The sequence below is a fragment of the Falco biarmicus genome, chromosome 7, assembly GCF_023638135.1.
Source record: "Falco biarmicus isolate bFalBia1 chromosome 7, bFalBia1.pri, whole genome shotgun sequence".
NCBI lineage: Eukaryota > Metazoa > Chordata > Aves > Falconiformes > Falconidae > Falco > Falco biarmicus.
This window is the reverse complement of record NC_079294.1, coordinates 60,043,238-60,069,102: the sequence shown is the minus strand read 5'-3', so window position 1 is coordinate 60,069,102 and position 25,865 is coordinate 60,043,238. Positions and strand designations below refer to the sequence as shown.

The window sequence follows — 25,865 nt, the reverse complement described above, 5'->3', positions numbered from 1 at the left end:
TATCCATGTTATCAACTTTGATTTTCAATTTCTCTAAATATTTAATTCAGCTTCAGCAGTTCTCATCTGTCTTTCAGGAAAAGAACTCAGCAGCAGTTCCCTTTTCCAAGGCATCACAATTTTTATGAAGGATACACATGAACACAGAGTTTATGTTTACAAATAATTTGAAGTTAGAAAAAGGAAAATGAGGATCTTACTAGCTCTCCTGCATGCTGTACACCAAGATTATTTTCATTACTGCCTATATACAGTTCTTTTAATGCCTACAACAAAGTTAAATCATTGAACATAATCTTTCCAGCCCCTAATACAATTTTATAACACAGGACTTGGGTGATTAACAAACTTCCTCTTACTTTTGCATACAGACATCCCAATGTTCAACACAACAGCATCTGAATATAGCATCAAACCCTTCTCAAGGAGGAATGCTTAATTGAAGGTGGAAACTCTGCCAGAACTGGACATGAAATCATGATCTCAATGAAGCTGATGACAAAACATTCAACTTCAAAATACCAGGATTTCATGTCTTCATTTAACACTCTGGATAACAAAATATATTTGTTGCCCTGGAAGTCTTCTGGCTCTTGTTTTTATTTGCTAATCTTTTATCATTCTGGAATATTATGAAAAAACTAAGAAATAAAGTTATACACTGTCATCTATGGATGTTGATGAAATTCTTAATGACAATGTTTGTAGTAACAGCTAAGCTACACCTTACTAACTTCTCAGTACACAAACTACTTAGTAATAAATTCAACAAAAAATGTTTTTCATTTTAAATCACCAAAAAGCTGGGCCTATTTAATCAACATACTGTAAAAATGAAATCCAAATTCAAACCCCTGCTAGATAAAAAACAATGATTTTAATATAGAACTTGGAAAAATAGTCAATTCTCAACTACATGATAATTTCTGTTTGGAACTAAAAACAAGTATTAATCTCATATCCCTCCAAAATTCCCGATTTCAGTCTTAGACTTTACATCACCTGCAGCCTGAGCTGTCTAAAACCCATGAATATATGAGATTGAAGATAAATGTATGGCCATAAAAATAAGACATAATACTATGACAGGTCACTAACAAACATCAACAAAGCTACTAAAAGTAAAATAATTATAAATCTAAATACAGATTACTACACATCTTATGATCCAAAGACAAACACAAGACAGAAGCAACCAATCTTCATGTTAATGAGAGAACACCTACTCACCACTTTTCAGTTCCTGAGTTTCTGGTGGCAAAGAATCAAATGTTCTAGCTCCAACACACATCAGCTTTTCCACTCTCTCTGCAGTGATGTCAAGAGGGCTGGGAAGTTTATTACACACCATGGCTAAAACACATTGCTAAGGATATATATTTATATATTCATATTTCCTTACTGAATGCAAATAAAAGACAAATGCTTTCAATGTTTCTTTCTTTAAATCAACCTCTTGCACTAACTGCCAGCAACAAGAGAGAGCTAAAATCCAGCCCTGTGTGTTACAGTGCATAGAGCTCCCTCTCAAGTCAGCAACAATTCCTGGCATTTATACAAGGGCAGAATGGATAGTTAAGTAGGGGTAGCTCACCCTCCTATGTGCAACTGGGAAACTAAGAAAGGTACAGTTGGGGCAAGATTTACGGAACTAATTAGCATTCACACACAAAAAATTTGTGCATGCCTATTGTAATATAATATGTATTATATCATAAACGATGAGAAGACCATCTACGCAGCAGACAAACAGCAACAGCCGATCTTGGATTAAGAATATGTATGCCTAAAACATAACACCAGATACTTAAAGAAGCTCGTGGATGGAAGACCTAAGATACTATTATGAAAAGAAGATTAGCTTATCCTTCAAGAAAACCATGACAATTTGTATATGAAACTACATAATTAAAGAATATTGTTAAACTACCTTGTTTCATAACTTACTTTCCTAAAAAAAGGATGCGTGCAAAAGCACAAAGCTGGTAGAAATGTATGCCTAATTTCTTTAGGTATGTAACTTAACTTTACATGTGAGAAAATAGCTCCAGCTAACATAGGCACAGATTACAAAAAAAAAAAAAAAAAAAAAAAAAAAAGAGAGAGAGAACAAATCACACATTGAAATATGTGAGCACTCTGAAGTCTGGGAACTGCAATAGAACAAAAAGCATATCTTCCTTAAGGATACACAGGACTGCATCAGATATTGGTAGCCACTGGCTACAAATGGCATGAAGATGAACTTTAGGGTCTGCATGCCGTGACTCCCGTGCACCGATTTTCAGTCCCAAAGAGGTGACTATTTTTTCAATTTTTTCTTTGTCTCTGTAAGGCAAATAAATAAGATTGATTAAAAAAAAAAAAAAAAAACAGCAGCAACACATAACAAGCATCTACAACATTTCTTGTTTGAGAATTTTAAAAAAATCACCATAGCCCATAGAAAGAGATTCCATGAAAACTTTATAGATCTTCTCACCTTTTCATAACAGCTTCATACAAACTCCATATGTTGTCCAGCACCAATTGCACAAACAAAGGCTTCTTTCCTTTTGACTGGTAGAACAAACATACAGGTAATTACCAGCAATCCCTCAGTGTTACAATAGGCTTAAGATTGCACTTTCAACTGGCCATTTTCATAACGAGTGTGTAAAACCTTTATTCAAAATCAAAGCAATTATCTGTTTCTACACAAGATCACTACTTCATCAGTCTGTCTCAGCAGAGCAGTACAAGGCACAAAATAAACATGACATTTACAAGTAAAGGACATGGTTTTCAATTTCACAAAAAAAGCCTGATAAATACAGAACATGTCTACCTCAAGCCTGGTTTGCACCCTTTTTATAACTATTAATCCTTACCTATGAAAACACAAAGAAATCATCATTGAATGCAAACAGGAAAACTACCTTCTCCTCTCCTAACTTTTAGTGGTGGAAACACTTAATGCAAGAGAAGTGTAGTTTTCAGGCCAGGGTTTCAGTATAGCACTCAATGGGATTTCACTAAGGCAAAAAAGACTTTCTAAATCCTAAACGTGAATATCCTAAGCTGCTCAAGGACTCTTCAACTAAGACAGAGACCCACTCACTACTCTTGTTTCTACACTATTAAGTCTTCCACTCATGTGTTTTGCTGCTCTATGCTGAATTCTTGAAGCTGGAACATGTCTCATGGTGTGAACAGATATTTAAGAGCAACTGTGAGCACGGTTTGATGGTATTTCCTCCATGTAGCTATTGAATGGTCAATTTTGGAATGTTCTCTTCTCCAGGGGCTGATGCAAGGCTATCCTAGTGACTTTATTATCTCCACTGATGTTGAGTGAAAAGGTACTGAGGTCAATTTTCAGAATACGCTATGAGGAACAGAATTAAAAAATACAAAACAAAATAAAAGCCAGGTAATATTTATGACAACCTCCCTACCTGATCACCTTTCATTATCTTCTTTGTTTTTGTATTTAGATAATAATCTCCCCATAAAGTCTTCAGAAGTACTGCAGGCTTGATTCCAATCTTTTGGCTGTACAGTTTGGCAAAATGCTCAATTCTGAAAGGAAACAAAGCACATTTTGATACAAGTATAATGCTATTTGTATGTGCTTATCAACCTAAGCAATGGAAAGCTTATGTGAAAATCACACACATCTCAAATCTTTGTTTTACTCCCATTTTTCCAATTGTCTTCATCACTTTAGCCCACACTGTTTAACATTTACACCTGCAAAAATGTTTAGTCACAACAGCTCAAAAATGTCAGCAGTATTTGTATGTTCTCTGTTTGTTTCAAGTCAGCTTCAAGGTTGAACTTGTTTATTTGAAATAAATATTTGTGCATTACCCTGCCAGTAAATACTGAAAAGCATAATACAAAAGTTCTAAATATTTATGTGATGACTCTCAAATTTATTCTATGAAAGATACCCCACAACACACTTAACTATGGTCTGGGACCAGAACGGTACAAGTTAAAAATCAAGTATTCCTGTGAGCCACACTTGAGCCATCAGATACTGGTAATTCTTTTCCAAATTAACTACTTAGGGCACTTCTTTTTGTTTGAATCATTGCTTTAATAATGAGTAAAGCCCAGAAAAACAATATAAAAAAATGTAATGCCATAATTGTGTTATAAAGCCAACTGTGTCATTCAGTGGTCCCCACGAGTTAATAAAAGCAGGCTGCTAACAACCTAAACAGGGAGCCCTGAATATTCTATGGTTTCCTTGCTGACAATGTTCAGTGAGCAGTAATAGAAAAAATTTCTATGTATTTGCTCCCTGTGTACACAGAAACAATAACGTACATATACCATCATAACAATCCTATTTAAAGAAAAATGATTCTTGATAACCTGTTCTTTGAAATCCAGAATTCTTAAATTTCTACACACCTAAAAAAAGACCTGCCCATGTCAGTAAGCTGAGTTCTGAACTAAGAGCAAAAAGGATAATTCTTCCCCCCCTCCCCCCCCCCCCCCCGAAACTACACCAAACTCTGAACAGGGGGAGAACGTTCAAGAATCTTGTGCTAATAGCTCTTGCATATGTATTTATGGTATTTTTCAACACTTGAGGATAATGAGAAAAACATATGTACTGATTGCACTGGATGAGGCTGGCACTGCCTAATAGCTGAATTTTTTTCTGCCATGACAAGTGGTAATGCCTTTAGGAACAGAACCCACATCCAGGTAAGAGCAGTCAAGGCTTGCCCCGACTAAGAAGATGCTCCGCTGATGTGCATTTCACCACCTCGTACTGGCTGGCAATCCAGAAGTACCTCTTGAAACTAGTTCAGGAAAATATTCCTTTTTCCCCCCATTATATGATTGATAAGAACCATGCCAGTTCACCATAACAAACAAAGTTGTATCAGAAAGCCAACAATCTTCATTCAGCTTCAACAAATACATTAAAACATCTTCCCAATGTGAGGGGAAAACGCAGAATTAGGACAAGTACAAATAAGAAAATGAGCAGATAGGAGTCCTGTTATTTGTCCAAGCTGTAGGCACATTTTGTGGGACAAAGAATAGATTATACAATAGACAATGTGTTTTAATGTATAAATAGTCTGATCCAGATCCAGCAGTATAATACTAACACCCCTTGCCTAAGTTAGATGCATAAATGTTTTGGGCTCAGATACAGTCTTGTACATGGATAGTTCAATTACTATAATCTTTAAGAAGTTTCAATACGTAAAACAGAAGGGGATTAAAATTTGGGGAATCTTAGCAAACATGGGTTTTAGTCTCATATTCAATGAAAAGCAATCTACACCTTTTAAGTTCATCTTGGCAAAGAATAAACAGAAAGCCTATCAGTCCTCTCTAGTATACCAATAAACCAGTCACAAAAGAAAGGCCAGGTCATATCCAGCTCATTTCTTGCCCCCATTTGAAGCTAAATTACAACCAATATTTATATTTCAGAAGCTCTGCAAGTAAGGTTCAAGCCACTTGACAAACACTTCAAGTGGCAGAGACTTAGCAGATACAAAAAAACAGCTAAAGCTTGACCAGTTATCATTCCGCTTCAGACTACCCTAGCATACATCATTAATAATCTATCACGCATTCCACGCTGCAGAAATATCTGTTACCAACATACACCAAGTGCTAAAAGTTTTGGGGAAAAATAATTAAGAAAATTAATACAAGGTATTTATCTAAGAAAATAACAAATTAGAGACTCTCAAGCCCTAAGCACTGTTTTAGAGAAATTTTCTTCTCTACCTCTCAGTATATACCCCAATGTTACTACAAATGAGATGCAGAACCTGGAACGCATCAGAGAGTAAACTCCTGTGTCAAACAATTCAAATTGAAGTATTCTTTGCTAAACCTCTGAGCTGGAGAAACAAATAAATTTTCTGCCACATTTGCATGAAATTTAATTCTACCTGCAGTGAAATCATCAGAAGAAAAGAAATCATCTAAGGAAGATAACTATCTGAAGTCTCACTTTTATCCACCTACCCTTTAAGAACAACATGCTTGCTTGCTAATTACAAGGGTGATCATAGGGTGTTTATGACCACATGCTTATATCAGAATGTAGTTGTGTAACCTATAAAATCTTAATAGTTGATCATTTACTTGCAAATATCAAGTAGCTTGATCTAAAGAAACAGCTTCTAAATTGCTTTTGAGCTTGTTATTCTACTTATTGTAACAAAGTTCTCCATTGTATCATTCTCTTTACAAAACATTTTTCTTAATGTTTAGCATTCCCTGGCAGTGTACTTAGAATACTAATGCTAAACCAAAGCCATCTTTGAACCTCCCAAAACAAAAACTTAGCTTTTTGTTTTCATTTATTGGCTTCCACAGGCTTTGTCAGTATCCAAAACAAAAGCTGCAAATTGCCCAATCTTTATCCCTACAGGACTAAACAAGCAGATACCTCTAAATCATTTCAACATCTGCTAAAGAAAGTGTTCATAATCTGACTCCAAACTTGAACAAGTTTGTAACAGTTGCATCCCAAATACCCTGTATAACAACAGTTCACTACCACAATCCATTTTTTCTATGGAATTTCAACAAAAAGTTACAAGTCAGGAAAGCTAAAGCCTATAAAGATCAAAATACTGTTTCCCTGTGTAGCATAAAACAGAAGAATGACTGTGGGCATCATATAGGAATGGAGGAGTTCAGGCAAGATGTGTGTTAACATGCAGATCACCAAAGACATCAGAAAACCTTCTCTAACCTTCAGAAATGAAAAGGCCTCCCCTCACACACATCTTCTACAAAGAGATCTCTTTCCGACTAAAGAACATGTCAGAATTTGAAGATCTGTTTTCCATTTCCTTATACACTTATATTCTGATTTTTCTTTTTATAAATTATTATTATTCATGACAGATAACAAGAATATCCCATTTTATTTTCCCTTTTCTCTGCAGTGATAAGAAACATTTGTGTGAAGACTACAAACTACGAATGGAACCTTATTTAAGAGCTTGACTGTGACTTAAAAATCCCGGAGCTGGGTTCTGGTTTTTTTTAAGGATCTGCAGTATTAGTGACATACAGTATTACTGAGCGCATCTTCTTAATTGTGTTTTCATGATGAAGACGACGACTCCACCTTGTGGCTAGCCATCAGAACACGCGTAAACTTTACACTAGCCTGCTGCCCCTTGAAACTAACTGCTAAGAACGGGACTGAAAAACAGAACTGATCACAAACTTAAATAAAGTAATCCAGAAATTTTTCTGAAATTGTTCTGTCCCCAAATTCTTACATTTACTTAAACAACTCTGCAATGTTCTTTAGCAACTGCCGAAATAGAAATATGCTAGGTAACAAGAGATAAGAAATGCACCTGAATGAAGAACAGAAAAAAGCTAGATTAAAAAAAGCCTGATACACAAACACTTGAGGACAAATGCATCATTTCAAGGACAAGTCAAAGTCCGGTACAGAAAAAAACAGATCACAGTAATGCTGTGACCCAGAATTGTACTGGACTGAATCTGACAACTGAAAACTGCTGTCCTGATGCCAGCTACCAGCTTTATGCTTGTTATGAACATCACTGTTCCTGTAGCTGGAAGGTCCAATTTACTTGTGAAACAGCTCCTGTACCACCACAGGTTTTGGCCTAGCCTACTGCAGCCTATCAAATGTCAGCAATTAATAAAATACTAAGTTCACCAGGCCAGGCTGGACACTACAGTGGGCTCAGCAGCTACTGTGTAAGTAAAAGAGGGGTCCCTGTCACATAGATGACAAAGCTGGTATTATTTTCAGCTGTCCAGCACTAATAACACCTTAGAACTGATTGTATACAGTTGCGTATCACATAAAAATATAAAAATGAAGCAATTGAAAATACTTTAAAATTAACTGCAGTAATCAATTTAAAAAAAAAAAAACAATAAACCAACAAACAACTCAGTAACTCAATCCCAGACTTACCCAAAGCCCCAGCCATCAACTGCACTGGCAAACACCACATTTCCATGGTCTGGTGAAAAATAGAGATGTGAATCATCAGTATCTTCCAATCCAGCACTCCAGTCATAAACTTGATCTCCTGGTGCAGTGTCTGAAATACTTTCACTTTCTGTTTCTTTCTCAGCTCTTTCTTCTAAGACTTTAGAGGTAAAAAGTGCTCCAGTGACTGCATTGATCTGCAGAAGGATATATAAAAACACCCTAAGTAAGATCCCTTCACTCTTTCACAACCCTTGCAATTAAAATGCAATTCCCCCCCCACCCTCCAAAATATGAGAGGGGAAGTTTTTTAACAAGACAGAACGCCTGCGATTCATTTTGCAATTTAAAACACAAACCTCGTGTATCGAATCTTGCCCATTTGGAGACAAGAGTTTGATGAGACTAACATTTTAACTCAAACACCTTGCTCTTTCCAAGTGTAAGTTAGCTGCATCAGGACTGAACCAGATAGAGTATGTGTAATACACTTTGTCTCTCAGAACATGGAATGGTGAAATAGGAAATTGTTACTGCCAACAAACAAAGAGGAGGGCAAAGGGAAACCAGGTAGATAAGTACTTAAAAGCAAGCTCTGGGAAAAAAAAATAATAAAATAAAGGCAACGTAACTTCAAAACAACTTAAAAGATAAAAAGATGCACAAATACATCAATAACAGCAGCACTCTGAAGATATTTGTCTATCTCCAAAGAAGTTTAAGCAATTTAACAGGAAGAATAAAACATCCAGCATATTGTTTCCAAAAATGAAGACTCTTCCTGATGACCTGTCAAGAGGCATTTAAAACTCTTTCCTCCATCACAGGGATTCTGAATGAACTTCAAAACCAACTAGAAATAAAATGTATCTCAATGTAAAGTTAGACTAGATGTTATAATGCTTGATCCTGCAAAGTAAGAAAAAACTGGCTCTGCTGTCCTAAATTTATTCCAGCTATAAGGCACTGAAAACTACAGCCTCTCTCAATTCAAGAGCTGAGAAAAGGAGAAAGAAAAATACTTCAACAAAACCTGCTGCGTGAACATAACATTATAGCATGAATACCTGTTCTAAGATATTCTTAAGGTGCAAGTATGCCTCCTGAGGGGTGAGCTTGAGCTCCACAATCAAGCGATCGATTTTATTAATCACCAATACTGGACGTATATTTTCTAGCCATGCTTGCCGTAGAACTGCTTGAGTCTATTAGGGAAACAGTTTAAAAAAATCCATTACAGAAAACTTGATACCACAAAAGAGACAGATGGAATGCTAAAGAAAATTACAATATAATTCTAAAATTTCATTAAACATATAATAAAGGACAGGTCTGACATTCAAACCAGAAATCTGACTCCCATAGTACACAGTGTTAGTTATTACAGAATTCTGCAGAATGGCAAAATCTCATAGCAAAAACACCCACAACAGCAAAAAAACCCCAACCCTCCTTATAAAACTAAGCAATGAAAAAAATCAATTTCAATCTTATTTTGCCTATTTTTTCACCTTGAATAAATACCCTAAAAGCACATGTAAAGATATTACTTCCCTTAACACATTTCTTCTCTATACATTCCATTACCTGAAAAACTACATACTCACTGTTGCAACCATACATGACTACATCAGCATTGCTCACTCTTCTGCACAACTATGAAACTAACAACCCTCTTTCATACCTCAAGTACACTGTCATTAAGTTTTACAAAACTTCTTAAACCAGCTCATCTTTTATTTCTACACTATATACTTAAGACTTTCTTACTCTGTCTTCTCTCCCCTCTTTCTCTACTTAATATACTTTACTTCACCTGTGGACAGACACCTTCAACAGCATCCACCACTATGATGCAACCATCACAGAGTCGAACTGCTGTAGACACTTCTGAAGAAAAATCCACGTGCCCTGGGGAGTCTATTAAATTAATCAGATACTCTTCATCACCTAGAATCAAATAATAAATTATTATTTCAGAACAGTTGTCAAAAATATTTCTTTCAGCCACTCAATTATACTGCTTGAGCTATCATTAATTTCTAAGGACCAAACCAGCACATCATCATGCTTAAGAAAAACCCCTGTAAGACAGGAAGACTGTCAGCAGCATAACATCTAGTGGCTCGTGCCTAATATATTTTAATTTCACTCAATGCTAATCTTCATCTTTCAATGCCCAACTACCTTTGGAAAACTAAAACCAAAACCACACCAGCTAACCAAACAAAAAGCAAACCCCTAACCATGACTAGGTAAAACATAAATCAGCTATGTTACAGTCTGCATTTTGAACAGAATGTCATAAAAAAAACCCTGCATTCTATTCAAAATGCCTCCTTTCAGCCTTGTGATTCTTTTAGAACATGCTTTTGACTGTATTAGTAAAGTATCTTCAATATACCAATTCAGGAGTTTTCAAAATTTTCTACTCCCAAAAATTCTGCTTAGTGGAGACTCATTTTTTTTTGACTGAGTTGACTCAGTCAACTTTCGATGGACTCACTGCATTTATCATCATAAGATCAAACAACTTTCTTGTTTAAGAAGTTGTATTAGAGTCTAAATTTCAATACAACAGAAGAACAACAGACATAAAAGGTTCCAACCATGAAAAGTAAGGTCATTTCAGAGCCAACAATAAAACAGCCACAGTTTACAACACTTAGCTGGAAGACCATTGATTTCAACTATTATTTACAATCAGCTGTTGCTGAAATAGAATGACTAATGGTGGCTTTTCTGTTCATGCAATTCTTCTGTTAGTTATTCTTTTTTTCTGCACAAGCCTGGTAGTAATGTATTCCATGCTTTCATTTGCTTAGCTGAGCATAAGATGGTGAGGAACATGGAGTCATAACAAAGATGACACTGTAACGACACTATAAAAAGCCCTCTGAACTATTTAGAGTGTAACAAGCACCTTAACGTAGAAGTATAGTAAAGATATAACTGTACAAAATCATTTAAAATGTGATGCTGTCTGAAAGAAGGTTTTGCCTTTAAGTGATATTATTTCAAGACTTAAGATCAAAATATAAAAATTTAGATCTAAAATAAAAAGGCAACTATTCTTATTGTCTCCACTTAGATATGACTGAAGTGTATTCCCTAACCCTGAGATGGAACTTGATTATCTTGGCTAACGGTTGAACACATGCCTAATTCTTTGCAGAATCACGGCCTAACAGTAATAATTATAAAAGTAAAAGTTGCATATAAAAGTATCTCAAGAAAAACAATGAAGAGACAGGGAAAATTAACAAAAATACATATATTAAAGTTTATACTTGCCAGCACCAACAACTTACCTTTCACAAAGTGCAATGCAATTGCACTAGATTTCATCGTTATTCCTCGAATCTGTTCATCTTCTCTACTGTCTAGGTATCGCAGCTGAGTACAAAAACAAAAGAAGAGGTGATAAATCTGTAGATTCTCCTTCACTTGTTACTTATCAACTGTCAAAGAGTATGACTTCGAGAAAATGAGGTTTAGCAAGACTAGGAATAGAATTTCCTTAATCATCACTGATTTACAATCCCAGCATGTACACACCAGAATTTTATTAAAAACGACAGCATAACTCTACCTTTCCTGCCAAGCGGCTAGAGATTATTCCATTGCTAGATATTAGACAATCAGCTAGAGTAGTTTTGCCTGAAAAGAAAAAGAAATTATTTAGTTTAATTTAATACAGACAATGGAAAAAGATGCAACAATATTACAAATGCTGACAACCTCTACTGTTCTAAAATATCAACATTAATACAGACTCTAAAATGCCATAAAAGTACAAACTAACTTAAAAAAAAAAAATCTGATCATTCGACTTCACCTGTTAGATGTACACAAACATATTTTTGAAGGGTGGATGTAACCCTTCCTGTCATGACCAGGAAAGCAGTTGAAATAACAAACAGTGCATTAGAGACTGTTTCTGTCTCAATATATCATGCAATTACAGAAAAGATTTGTGTCCTAAAATGATCATTTATTATTTCCACTTACATAACAAACTTCTTCCGTTAAGTAAACATAGAAATACAACAGCCTACCTCACACATGCATATATTTAATTCAGGATCATAGAAGTAGAAAACACTCAGTTTCAACTACTCCAAACTATTATAGCGTAATGTTCTCTGAAGTTCTACAAGTTAAGTTGCATCAGGACATAAGAAATGTGCATAAAGCGAAGTTATTTCTCAGAACCAGGATTAAAACAGTTTAAAGCTAAGCCCATGAAAACGTACTGCTTTAAAACAAGATCTCTCCATCATTCAAACCAACACAGGCACACACACACACACAGTTTTCCCTCACAAACACCTGCCTTACCATGATCCACGTGGGCTAATATACAGATATTCCTGATTCCAGAAGTCTTCTTCTGGAGGCCAACCATCTTTCCCACACTTGTGAGGGCCATGGTTGGCTAACTCTGTGAACGCAGGAGAGCATTTTATTTCGGAAGCAACTTAAGAAACAGCTTTTGTGGGTTTGTTTGGTTTTTAATTACGGAAATTGTGACGAGAGCTACTCATCAGGGAAACCTCCTCTGACACGTGGGGCGCGTCACGTTCCCCGCCACCATGTGTACAGCCCCCGGGACACCAAACGCACAGCGCACAGGCCGCGTTTCAACGAGCACCAAGAGCCGGGGGGGTTCCGGCTCTCCGTTTCGCGGGGCCCCCGGGCCGGGCCACCCCCGCCCCGCAGAGGCCCAGCCCCAGGCGTTGGGCCGGGCCGCCCCCCGCCCGCCGCTCCCGGGGCACCGCCGGCAGCCGCAGCCCCCGCCGCGCCCCCTCGGGGCTGCTCCCACCCCTCCGGTGTCCCGGGAGGGGGCCGCAGACCTCACCCCGACACCCCGCGCCGGGGCCGGCCGCTGGCGGTGCGGGGCGCCCTCAGGGCCGGGGAGGAGAGGAGAGGAGAGGGGAGGGGAGGGGGGGGGGGAGGGGAAGGGGGGGGGGGGAGGGGAAGGGCCCACCTGCGCGCCCGCCCGGCGCCGCCGAGCCCGCTCCCGGAAGCGCGCGCCCGCCCCGCCCCGCCCCTCGTGACGCCAGACCGGGGCCGGCGGCGGCCGCTCGCCGCGGGGACGCCGCCGTTGCCAGGCGACGGGCCGGTTCGCTGGCGGCCCCGGCGGAGCGGCCAGGGGAGCATGAGGAAGCCGCGGTGTCTGTGCCAGATCTGCACCTGCGGGTAAGCGGCCCCGCGGGTCGCCGCGGGCTGCGGGGAGCGGGGCGACGCTTCGGGTCCCCGGGGGTGTCCCCTCAGGAAGATGGGGGCGGCTCCCCCTCAGCGCCCCAGGCCTCCCCCACAGGGGCACCCCCACCCTGGCCCCCTCCTCACCGTGCGCCGGCGCCCGGGCCCGCCCCTTGCTGCTCCTCAGCGGTGGGAAGGCAGGAGCAGGGTAACACTGCTGTTCCAACAGTTTGAGGCTTTCCTTCTTTTCTGAAAGGGATCCGCTCAGTAAACATGAAGTGGTATGTTTAAATCAGGCAGGGGAAAAAGCAGATCTTAGATAGATTAAAATAGAAAAGAGTGGAGACAGTCTTTCAAAGACTAAACCTCAGGATCAGGCTTTTCCCTAAAGCTGAGCAGCCAAAGCCACCCTCAGGAAAGTTCTGGCTACATCAGCCTTGATAGAAACCTGTGCAAACCTTGCAGCCTTTAAAATAGATTTAATACACCTGCCTTTCTAACACCACATCCAATAATACTCTCCACTCTGAGGAGAAGCTCTGCTATTTCTTTGCATTCAATGACCCTGTACAGAGACACACACCTCATCACTGTAATAGAACCTCTTTGGCCCAGGGAAGCTGGCATAAAAGGGTACAGCAGGTGATTTTTTGTTTAAAATTACCATTACAGCTCTATAAGCAATATTATCAATGCCATAGGCAAAAAAATTCACAAGTCGGGTTTCCCAAAATATTAAGGGATTTAAACCTTGCAAAATTCAGATAAATGTTTATAGGTTTGGAGACAGTACTGTTAATGTTTTCAATTTCTTCTCCATCTACTTTAAAAAAAAGCCAGAAAAATAATCATCCTAGGAGTCAAAGATCCAGTCCTTAATAGTAAAAAAAAAAAAAAAAGTCTTAACTACATGCAAGGAGAGTTACAAGATCACAAGACTGTGATCACTATCTTTTGGAAGCACAGGGCCACCCCTATAGCTGCGTAGTGCACCACAAACTACAGGTTTGTTTCATTTCGACGTTTGTATAGCAGATGCACTCTTAGCTGTCTGTTTGGGAAGTTTTCCTTACCTGTTCATCAGCCACTTTTTTTTTTTTGTTGTTTTTTTTTTTTAATCTGTAGACAGAGATGAGAGACAGGCAGCATGTAAAGCTTCTCATGTTCTTTTTGGCCAAGACTGCAGGTGTAGTTTGCCCCAAAATTTTGTTTCAAAAGTCCTATTTTAATAAAGAGTTGGAACACATGGTTTTCATGACAAGATAGCAAATCTGGCTTATGCTCAAGTATAAGGATGGTGAGATAACACAGTCTGACAGCACAAAATGAGGTTCAACTTAATTGAAAATTCGCAATTCAAAAACCTGGTTTAGCAATATGAATAATTGAATAAAGCATGCACAAAAAATCGTGGTTTAAAATAAAGATCACTGAAATTTTTAGTCAAAATCTTAAGCCATTATTGGTTTAGGCAGCACATTGTGTTTGCTTCAGGGTAGTTATAGTGTTTCTGTTTTTAGGGGAAGATTGGTCGCTTGGCAGTGTTACCTGGATATTGCAATGCACACACACCTTAGAAGAGATTTCAAAGTGAAGAAAAAGTTCTGATATTTTGTAGAAGTTATCATTTCGCTATTTGCAGGACATTTTGTGGAGATATAATTAGTGTTAAATTATAAATAATAAAATAGAAGAAAATTATCATTCCTAGCTGTTTGCAGAAGGAAAAAAAAAAAATCAGAAAAATTTTACAAATACAGGGGAGGAAAGGCAGTAAGACAGAACTTTATTCTGCTTTCTCTTTACACGGAAATAAGAAGATCCTCCAGAATTCCACAAGGACCTTTTTTGCACTGTAACTTACACAATCCACTTATTAAAGGCTTACACCTGAATGCTAGTGTTCATACTTAGGGGTTGCAGTCTTGGGCTCTTAAATAATTGTTACAAGGTTTTTAGGAATATCTTGAATAGATTCATTCTTATGAGACTGAATCACTTTTTGTGCCTATTAGGTGATCTTTTTCAAAGTCAACAGATAAACCACTGGAAGTGTACCCAGTGCTGAGCATGCTCAAAGATCAATTTGCAAAATAGATCCAATGCTAGGGACTTCTCCATTTTTAATAACTGACATAATTTCTAGCTTCTTAAGGCTTTAGGACAAGAGCAAATAGCCTCAAGTTGCACCAGGGCAGGTTTAGATTTGATACTAGGAAAAAATTCTTCATTGAAAGGGTTGTCAAGCATTGGAACAGGCTGCCCAGGGAAATGGTTGTCACCATCCCTGGAGGTGTTTAAAAGAGGTGTAGATGCGGTGCTCAGTGACATGGTTTAGTGGTGGGCTTGGCAGTGCTGGGTTAACAGCTGGACTCAAGGATCTTAAAGGTCTTTTCCAACCGAAACAATTCTATGATTCTATGACTTTTGCAGTAACATAAGACACTGTCAAGGCAGTATGATTATTGTTTTCAAGCTGCTACGGGAGAGATGTACATTTGGTTGGATTTGTTTGGGTTTTTTTAATAAACCACAAAAATGTTCTCAAAAGTGCATTGAGTAATGGCTGGATTCTGTATTGTTTCCAAAGATATTCCAGATCCATTTCTTATTTTAGAAGTGGTATATTTTGATGTGGAGAAGGTATGAGTTCGTCTTACTTGGGACTGGACCCATGATTATTTCCTGTAGGTTCCAAATGTGGAAATCTACCCCTTGCTAGCAAGTACAGTCAGGCTTCAGATCGCTAGCTCAATAGCAATGTTGAACAGGAAATATCGGATGTTAAATCTGGCTTTTAAAGGAAGAACAAAGCCTCTGAGGTTGATGACCTCTCTACACTCAAGAATACTATTTGTCTATGATAAAAGATAATACAAAACCCTAGAATTTTAGTTTTGAGATATAAACTACTGTTTTATCTTCTTCTCAATGTCAGCCTTTCTCCATTTCTTGCATTTTTGTTATCATTATAAAAATCTAGATTCCTGAATAACATTAAATTAAAAGGAAAGAGGAAGATTTCTGTAAAATATGAAATATTTAAGTCCTCATACTGACTGCATGTAAATAAACACAAACCCAGTAAAACTACCAGGTCTCCTAGTTTCAATACTAGGAAAGTAGATGACTCAAAACCACAATGTCCATATGTAATTTCTGTCTTTCAGGCCACAGCATGTACACTGGCAGCTAAAAAATAAAAACTTTGTTGTGCTGGGGTTTTTTTAGTAAGTTTTTTATGATGATAACCACTAAATTTTTCTCATTATTAGTCTAGTTCTCTAGGAGGAAAATACTTTGTGGGAAAGTTTCAAGGGTCTTGCTAGCACTGTATAAAAGATAACTGTATGTGTGCCAGATCCTAAATAAGTGAAATGTAGCATCATTCTATTAAAACAATCAGAGCAACAGCATTTGGCACTGGAGACCCCATATACTGTCTATTTAGCTGAGATACTGTTAAGATCTTATGCAAGCCACAAGATAGTTAGTCTCCCTCAAAGAAGGGAAAGAATAATAATCCATCAAAGCAGGCATCAGTCAGTCATGGGGGAAGGCAAATTCTCACCAAATTAATTTGAATTATCAGTAACTCTGGGGTTGAATTTAAGATAACTATAAGTAACAAGTTTAAAATGATCAGTGACTCAAGGAGTTCTGGCCAAATTTTAAGGAACATATTTATCAGAGCTGTAATCTGTCTTCTCTGACGATTCTTAGCATCGTCGCTAGAGAGCTGTGATGCCTTATGCAATCAGTTTTATAACATTATTATCTAAACAAAATTATTTGTTTACCAGTTGGACAACATCCAGAAGTAGATTTATCAGTTAACCAAAAATGCCTATTCTCCACGTAAAATTAAATTGATATTAAAGTAATTTTATGTTGCCTTTTAAGCCCACTGAAAGTTCTTTCACAGCACAGAGCCGGATATAGGATCTTCCTGAACAGTCCCATCTGATTTCAAGTAATTTTGTGCATAGTTAGAGGCAGAATTATTTCATATGCTAGAAATGACTGGGATCAAGGACATTTTTGATTCAGAAATTAATTCTAATGCAATTACAAAACCCTCTTTCCTTGGAGAGATACATTAGATTTTCACCTCTGTGTTGAATCTGCCAAGAACTACACACTTAGTCTGCAAGTCATTATTTTTCTAGTATCTATTCCTGTTTGTAGCATGAACATTCAGCAATACAGGGGATATAATGGCAATATTACTTAGAAAATAGTGAGAGAGTTAAGTCTTTAAAGACTGGTGATACCAGAAAAGAGAATGTATTTTGTTTGGTGATTGGTCTTCTAGACCAGCTTATGGCAAACTGAAGACTGTAAAAATGAAGTTTTTGTAGATCAATATTGTTTCAAACTCCTTTGAATTTTATGCCTAAAAAATATGTGAAGAACATTATAATTCGATACCCTATATTTCAACTAGCTTTCAAAACACACATTCAATGGCTTTAGTCTCTGCTTTAGCTGTTAACTTTTAGATGCTACCTGATACAGCGTATGCTGTTTATACTTACTGGAAAAGTATTACTAAGGTGGTAACTGAATTTCATGAAGAACATAGTGGCAGGCAAGCACCATGCTGAGAAATAGCATACACTCACCTCCTCGTTTTCCTGCCTTTCCTGTTCTTTCCTTCTTTTTCCTTTCCTTGCTATGTTCTGAATAGGTCTCAATTTTACTTGACTATCTGTTCACTTGATTGAAAAGGAGTAAGCACCTGAGACTTTAAAAGGATCTGGCTTCTTAGAGAGGGCTACTTCATTTCTCATTTATTGAACTACGGAGCTGGCAAAGTCAGGCAGCCCAAAGGAATGCCAGCTTTAGGGATCTCCAGTTCCAGATAACTTCTTTTAGTTTTGTTGTTTGGGTTTTTTTTCATTTTATGTTTCCCAGCAGGAGTTCTTCATGTCTGTTTGTGTATTTTATTTTACCTTGGTTTAATTTATTTTTTTTCCTTTTTGGTGTTTAGTACTAGCTAAATTGCTCTGCAGACCTTCAAACTATTCCTTGGGTATCTAGCTTCCTGAAACTTGAATTTATTTGTACCCAGTAAGAGCTGTACACTTTTACTCTTCTTGTTCTTTAGTTATTTTTGCTTTTCACGTACAGGATTTCACAGGACACATTTATTGAAAAAAAATATTTCTTGTTACTTCCCTTTGCTTATATCTGAACCAGTATTGCAAGTTGTCAGCCACAAGTAGGAACAAAATCTTTCATTATACATTACCTTTAAGGAGAGATTAAATAATAATCAGATCAGCCACATAAAATTTTAAAACTACGCTTGAAACAAACTACCAGAGAAATACCAGTGAATTTCACAAATTAGAATGAATATAACAAGATTTTCAAAGCAATACTGAAAATAACATGTACATTTGAATTTCATGCACAATATATGCAAAACAACAAGGTATAGGTAATAAATTAAGTCATGATATACCTCAATGCCTTTTAACACAATGGCATCATAAAAATAGATATCGATGACAGGCAGGTATAATTGAAATAAAACCTATTAGATGTCATTACTTCTAAACAAACATAGTTTTTGAATAGAGGATTGAATCAGTGCTTGAAAAAAAAGGGTTGAAAAGTCAGAAATGGCCTACAGAGCACTAGAATTTTAATCAAAAGTTTTAATCAAGAGTTGTGAAAGTAGGTGAGCAGATGCAAAGACATAAAAAGACAAGTAATCAGGGAAAACAGTAGAGAAGAGACAATATGAGAAGAGGCATGAAACATAGTTATTTTTACAAGTAAGACTAGTAGTATCATTAAAGATTAAAAAAAAGAAAGTGCATCTTGGTGGTGATGCAGGACTGAGATCAACTCTATCCATCCTGTGCATTCTATACGAAGCACTAACTCACACATTGATACTGTTTATTACTGTCTTAGTATATTGTGCTCTGGGACCTATGTCATCAGCACAATATTTTGTGTTTTATCACTCAGAAAACAGTTTAAACACAGGCTACTGACACTGTTCAATCTTCCCCATTTGTTATTCACTCCCAGTAGATAGGGTACGGGGTTTCCCCTTAAACGAAACTATTCAAAGTGATCTCATCTGATGTGTTTTTACCCAGGCGCCATCGCTGCCCTCATAAACCCACAAGGATTTATGATAATGGACAACAGCCGTGCCTCACAACAGAGTATGTGGAAAAATATCCCAAGTATAGCAACATCTCTCCTCCCTGGAGCTGTAAGCCGAAGCAAGAGTACCAAGTGCCTTGCGGGAAAATGGAAGGAATTACAACATTCAAGTAAACATTTTGAAGCAGTGTGTTTTACAATTACTCTATAAAGTTTCTCATACTTTCTCTTAAGGGGGGACTGAACATTGTGCTGCAATCATTTTCAAAATGCAATCATTGCATCCTTTACACTTTTAGCATATTTAAAAGTATAAATTTTGAGTGTAGAAATACTTTTACCACAAAACAGGTCATAAAAAATAGCAAAGCACGCATACAAAAGATTTGTATTCTTTACAGCATCATTTAACCTCGAAAGATAACCTGAAAAAATTGTCTTTGTTTGCAGCCTGTTTTGGAAATCTAGGTCTCATCAAGCCTAAAAAAAACTGGCAAGCTGGGGAACTTTCTGTAGCACACGTGTGGAATCTGAGATAGTGGAAAAATGAAACCTTAAGAAAAAGGAACAGGGATTTTTTTATTTAGACAGTTCTAAATTATTAGAAGTATGAAGAAAGCCAACTGTAAAGTGTTCAGTAGGTCTCTCCTGTCAGTGCACAGACTCTGATGTTAAGCTTACGAAATTAAGAAGCATCTTTCAAAGAATCTTCTTCAGAGAGTCTTCAGGAGTTAGAAATCTTTGAAGAGATAGAAAAAGACATCACTTATTCATTACTAATAACGTGACAGGAGCATAAACCTTTACTTTTTCCATTGTTTGTCTTTTAATCTACAAGGGCACAACTTTATTAAAAAAAAAACAAGAGACATGTATATAAAGGCCTAATGCCATTCTGCAAGATTGGCCATGTACTGCATATACTGTTTAAACACTTACGTATGTAATATGTGCTCTTTTAACGTAATGTGCCCATATAAAACAGTGAAATGTTGTTTCTTATTATATTCTGTTCTCCTCATGCAATTGGTAAATGCTGCCACTTGTAGTTTTATCTTTGCTCTGCTTCTGGTTTCTGGATCATTTCTTTGGAAAATTACAGCAACTTTTTCAAGTCTTCTTTCAGGTATTTTAAAGAATATTTTTAAACTGAGAATGAGACCCAGAGCACTGAAAAAGTTGCTTCACCATCTACCTCTGAATAAAGGTTATACCATGCATCAGAGGCCCTAGTTCTAGGTACTATGGTTTTCTTTCCTCCTTGCTATCCCTCTAACATATGGCATCAGATTGATTTTTCAGAGTAAACATTATAAGTCATTCTTTCTCTATATAATGGAAAAATGTCAAGTGAGTCCATCAGAAAAAAAGAAGCTTCTTTTAACCAGTGTTTCCTTTTCCCCCAATTCAGATCTGATTATTTACCATACGATATTGTGAAGCGACCTTTTCGGGTACAAGAGGAACATAAACCGAAGAAGGGAGAGATAGAACTGGGAACCACATACCAGAAAGATTATAATGCTCATAAAATACAACCAGTGACATTACTAAGACCTCTAGAGAGAAAACACACTACAGGAGGAAAATTGGATACCATACCAACCTATCAAGGTAATAATATATGTCACCTTTAGAAAGAGAAATAACCAAAATGAAGATAGTATTCTGAATTATCTATATTAGAAACTAGATTTTTCCTTTCCTTTCCTTCCTAAAGTTTTCTTGGCTAGGAATAAAGAAATTCTAACATACACCTGGTTGGCTATCTCAGGCAAGAGTGGGTAGTAATTAAACTGCAGATGTATCTTTCGGATAGTTTTACCTTATGTAATATATGTTTTTCCACAGAGTTGGTTGAAAGTTGATTTTAGATTTCTGTCTTGTGTACTGTATAGCTTGTATATCATCCTAGTAATGATCTGGTTTGACACAAATTATTCTATTACAATGGTCAGCACAAGGGTACTAAATCTTTCAAGTCATTCTGCCAAGTGACCTTGATATACTTTATACCAGTAGAAAATTTTACACATAAAATGAGTTACCGAGTTTGTTACATGTAATGAATTGTAGGCCCAATTTAAGTAGAAATAAATGCTGAAATATGATCTACTAGAGTGATGAAAATCAACATAGTCCTGATGATGAGGGCCAGTTGTATCGAAAAGATAGTTGAAATAATGAGAATCAGATACGGCTGCTAAAACAGAAAGTTAGAATGCCTGGTGCAAAATGAGCAGAGGAGAAAGTACAGTGACAGAAAGAGTTGGAAGGATAAAATGTGGGAAAGAGACTCTTAAAAAAAACCCAGTTATATTTCACTAGCTTTAAGCTTAGGCCTATGCTAGATAGAAATGCATTTATACAAATACATTCTATTTATTATTTGTAAATAATTTATAAGGAAATCTAATATTTCTTTTTAGCCTACCATGTGAGTAGTAGGTTAGCAAATAATGAATAATGTAGCGTAGTCTCAGCATACAACTAAGACAGTACGCAACTGTTTCATTTAAAATGTATGTTAGCAGTTCAATAGGGAGTAAGGAGTTAAAAACACCGAAGCTCAAGTGCAGTGATTGTAAGACAACAGATTGATTTCAACTGCCTATGAAGAAGTCTAGACGGGACAATACGTTTTGTAACCATAGCAGAACAGTCTGGTAGTAAAAAACTCAGACGCAAGAAAAAAACAATCCCAACAAGCTCTAAGATGATGTAATGTTGATACTGAAAGTGAGAGAATCCTCCCCATCAGTAGTGAACATGACCCAGTGACCTATAAGGTTCCTTTCAGTCTTGCATATTTACATAAACCTCTAAGTAAATTGTAAGATATTGTATATAAAACCTGTATATGGCTATTTTCTGTACAGAACACACACTAAATATGTACATGCAACATTTTCTTTTTCCTTGAGGAAACAATCAAAATAGGGCATCATGTACGTTTGTCTGGGTTTATCACACCAATAAGAGAAGACAGTTTTGTCATATCACAGACATGCAGATAACATTATCGTTCTCACTGACATCCATCTTCCTTGTTTTGCAAGATTTAATACCAGAATAATTTGGCTTAATTTAAAAGGAATTGTCTTAAGTAGTAACGCTTTTATGGTGAAGTTTTGGTTTTGCCTTAAAGATGACTATAGATCATGGGAAGTTCAAAGAAGGCAACCTAATAAGATGGAGCATATATACCATCGACCTACACAGAAGTTTGGAAATTCTACTACGTTTCAAGATGACTTTATTCCCAGGGAACTGAATCCCAGAAAAGCTTTTAAACCTCCTTGTGTAGCCAAGCTTTCAGATACGCCTTTTGATAGCACTACCAGCCATCACACTTCTTATATTGCACATCAACTGGAACCAACATTTGTAAGATCAAAAGAAGAGTACAAGCCAAGCAACCAACCCTTTGAAGATCTCACAACCCACAGGAATGATTTTAAAGGACTACCTGGGCAACTTGCAAAAACCTGCAAGCCTGAAAATGCAAAAGTTGGATCCAGTGCTCGTTTTAATGGAGTCACTGAATTCCAGGATCGTTTTCAGAAATGGTTGGTCTCCTTGCCTGAGGTCCACAAAACAGAAGCGTATGTTCCACCCCCAGGCAAAATGGATTTTACCTCCACGAGCCATCTTGATTACATTAAGCATGAGATTTCTCCTGCTGTCCCCATAAGACCAGTTTCTAATGGCAGAACCACCGATGCCCCTTTTCAAGGGTGTACTACAACGAAAGAAGACTTTAAAGCTTGGGGCAGCTGTCGGCAAGAGATTACTAAGAAACAACAGGAAATTCCAAAACCCACAGGAAAATTTTGTGATTTAACTACATTCAAATCTCATTACATACCACATCAGATCGTTCCAGCTCAAAGTTTCAAACCTGTACATGCTATAGTGCCTAATTCAGCTCCTTTTCAAGATGAAACCACGTATCACACAGAATATACTCCAAAGAAACAAGAGATCTGCCCAGCAAATTATCCATCTCCTCCAGGTTATGTCTATGTAAACACAGATTATCATGGCCACAAGTTCTTCCGCCCGTTTACTCCAGAATTTTCCGACTCAAATAGTAATCCTATTTCAAAGGAAGTAGCTGTTGTGTCATAAGACTTAAATGCAAAATTTCAAGCGCCTGGGTGAAATAATTAGAATCATACTTGTTCATTTTTTCTTTAAACAATGCTGAAAGAAAATTAAATGATGCAAATTCTGCTTTGAAAAGCATTTAAACTACTAGGTTGAAGACAATGAAAGCAAAACCAGAACTTTACTACAAGACTAATAAAGATTTGCCAATTATTACAGGAATAATGCATCTTACATGGCATTTATTCTTTTTTTGATTGTGCATTCTAGTTTCCTTGGCTTCCTAGATTTCATTATGCTCCATCTCAAGCATATATATTATACATTAAATCCTCTCAGATTTTCTGCAAATCAAATTACTGTCATTGCAAAATAGCAAGTATCTTTTGATAATAACTTCTTTTTCATAGTAAGCAAATAATACTATAATTACCTCATTATCTCATCAGTCCAGTTTTTCATCTCATCAATACTTGGAAATCAGAGTAATCTGATAAGAATTTTTTCTTTATATTTTGTTATCATAAGATAGCATCCCATGACACCGAGGCATTTCTAAAAGCCTGGTTTTAGCTTTAGTCATCATTACTTTTCCTTCAGTCAGTTCTGAGGAGGATACAAAGGTCACACTGTAATTTCTGATAGCAATTAACAAGAAGTAACCCTGTTCTTTTTCTGTACACATACTTGAAATCACTCAGACATAAAAAGCAGGTCATTGGACTGTTTCCTAACCTCCCCGATAACGCTTTATCAGCCTTGCTTCCAAAGGAAACAAAGCTGATGCAAAGCTTTGGACACACTGACACACTAAGTGTGTGTCCTCCCCAGCCCGGTGATTCTTCAACCCAGTGTGCAAATTAAATCAAATTTCACAAAGAGATTTAACAGATGATTGTTTTCCAAGTTTCTAAGGTACACGGTGAGGAAGCAGAGAGAGAATCAGGCTCAAAAACTTAACATCCATCCACCACAGTTCCAATCCTGCTGATTTTTAAAGCTGAGCAGCCTGTAGTTACCGCCAAAGTTCACTGCAGAGGCAGTCTGAAGGGGAAAATCGCAGAAAACTATAAAGGTATATGTAGAGATAAACAGAAAACAGTGTAAACTCAGCTAAAAAAAGAAGTACCAGCTGAGGTGCAGAAATCTCTAGACAGCCTTGCTTCAGCCTGTTTACTCTTCAAAGAATTATTTGTTACAAATACACGGAAAACAAATATTTTATAGAAATTTTACATGCAATGACTGTGCTTCTGTATGAGGTATTTAGCTTTTTCTCTATGTATCTTTACCTGATTTTGGGAAATCTAGATGAACCGATTTAATTCCTATTATGTTCATGATTTAAGCAAGTCCCAATAAATAGTTCTGTTATCATGTTCTATCACAGTACTTCAGTATGATTTATTTTTCAGTATTGCATATCATGTACACATTGGTATAGGGCAGACACTTGGGTTGTGAAGACATACGTGCTTGTACGTCATAAGCCAAATCACCAATAAAAGGACTATGATCAATGATGGAAACATCAAAAGCAGGAACTGCATCATATGCAAGGAAGAAAGCAGAACTGAGTGTATTAGCTGTGCCGAAAAGCACTGCAAGCGAGCTCCAGACATTATCAAAGCATCAGTTACTTTTAGGTAATTTCTGTCTTTGTACTGTGTTTTTGTAATATGACTTACTCTATTATTGAAACAACAATTCGATTAAACTTTATTCTCTGACAATTATTCATGTCCCCAGCTGGTAAAGACATGTTTTGGATTGGGAATGAACAAGGGCAATGTAAATCTGTAACATTATGAAAGCAGGACAGGAGAAAGACCAATTCCTTGTCATCCTTCTGTACCACAGAAGAAAACAAACTACCAATGCCCTTTTCTTTACGAAACTTGAGTCATTCTCTGTCTGGCCACAACTGAGGAAACAAAAGTAAAAATTTTGCACGGTTACAGCTACCCAAGTCCATAACCTATACACAGTCTTGGTACCTCATGAGAAGTTTACAGAAGCTCTTAATATCCTCCAGCTCTCTTTTCTAGGGAGCAAGAAAATGCAATCTGAACTCATGGAGTTACGTGTGCCTGCGTGTTCTGCTGAAATGGCTCCTCCTCTGGGTCTGTGAGTAAGCCCAGATGCTTTTTGTAATTTTCACAGCTGTTTTTTCAGCTCTTAAGTCACTTCCCCCCTTGAGTTATGGAAAGTCATTTGCTGCCACCTACCAGCACAGTACAAAAACTTTTGAGAGGGAGTGGAGGGCACATTCAGTTTAACAGTTTCTGTGCATATGTGTTTGAAGACTTTGTTAGGGTGGAGGGGGCATATTCCCTTTCATTTTGCCCTTAATGTTTTCCCCTAAGCTAGAGAAGCCTTTATTACATTACAGTCCAAAGAGCTACAACCTACTGATTGTGCTTCCAGGAAAAGCATGAAATGATCTTCTAAGCCTTCA

At 37.3% G+C, this 25,865-nt stretch overlaps 2 protein-coding genes across 3 annotated transcripts in view; one reads left to right on the top strand and one right to left on the bottom strand.

The window, feature by feature from the left end:
• The window catches only part of EFL1 (elongation factor like GTPase 1), a 122,610-nt gene extending 109,595 nt beyond the window's left edge, over nucleotides 1-13,015 (bottom strand). For both annotated transcript variants that reach the window (XM_056345276.1, XM_056345274.1), the window contains exons 1-11: nucleotides 12,954-13,015; nucleotides 12,305-12,407; nucleotides 11,556-11,623; nucleotides 11,275-11,359; nucleotides 9,780-9,913; nucleotides 9,031-9,168; nucleotides 7,946-8,160; nucleotides 3,438-3,561; nucleotides 2,483-2,559; nucleotides 2,192-2,328; nucleotides 1,231-1,353 (exon numbers count right to left, since the gene is read on the bottom strand). In XM_056345276.1, coding sequence (XP_056201251.1) covers nucleotides 1,231-1,353; nucleotides 2,192-2,328; nucleotides 2,483-2,559; nucleotides 3,438-3,561; nucleotides 7,946-8,160; nucleotides 9,031-9,168; nucleotides 9,780-9,913; nucleotides 11,275-11,359; nucleotides 11,556-11,623; nucleotides 12,305-12,395 — 1,192 coding nt within the window. In that variant the 5' untranslated portion in view covers nucleotides 12,396-12,407; nucleotides 12,954-13,015. The remainder of the gene's footprint in view (nucleotides 1-1,230; nucleotides 1,354-2,191; nucleotides 2,329-2,482; nucleotides 2,560-3,437; nucleotides 3,562-7,945; nucleotides 8,161-9,030; nucleotides 9,169-9,779; nucleotides 9,914-11,274; nucleotides 11,360-11,555; nucleotides 11,624-12,304; nucleotides 12,408-12,953) is intronic.
• SAXO2 (stabilizer of axonemal microtubules 2) lies at nucleotides 12,996-25,610 on the top strand. Its single transcript, XM_056345278.1, has 4 exons — nucleotides 12,996-13,165; nucleotides 19,288-19,467; nucleotides 20,709-20,911; nucleotides 22,446-25,610. Exons 1-4 carry the CDS (start codon nucleotides 13,125-13,127, stop codon nucleotides 23,426-23,428), a joined length of 1,407 nt encoding a protein of 468 aa, XP_056201253.1. The 5' UTR covers nucleotides 12,996-13,124; the 3' UTR covers nucleotides 23,429-25,610.
• Nucleotides 25,611-25,865: the final 255 nt, after the last annotated feature.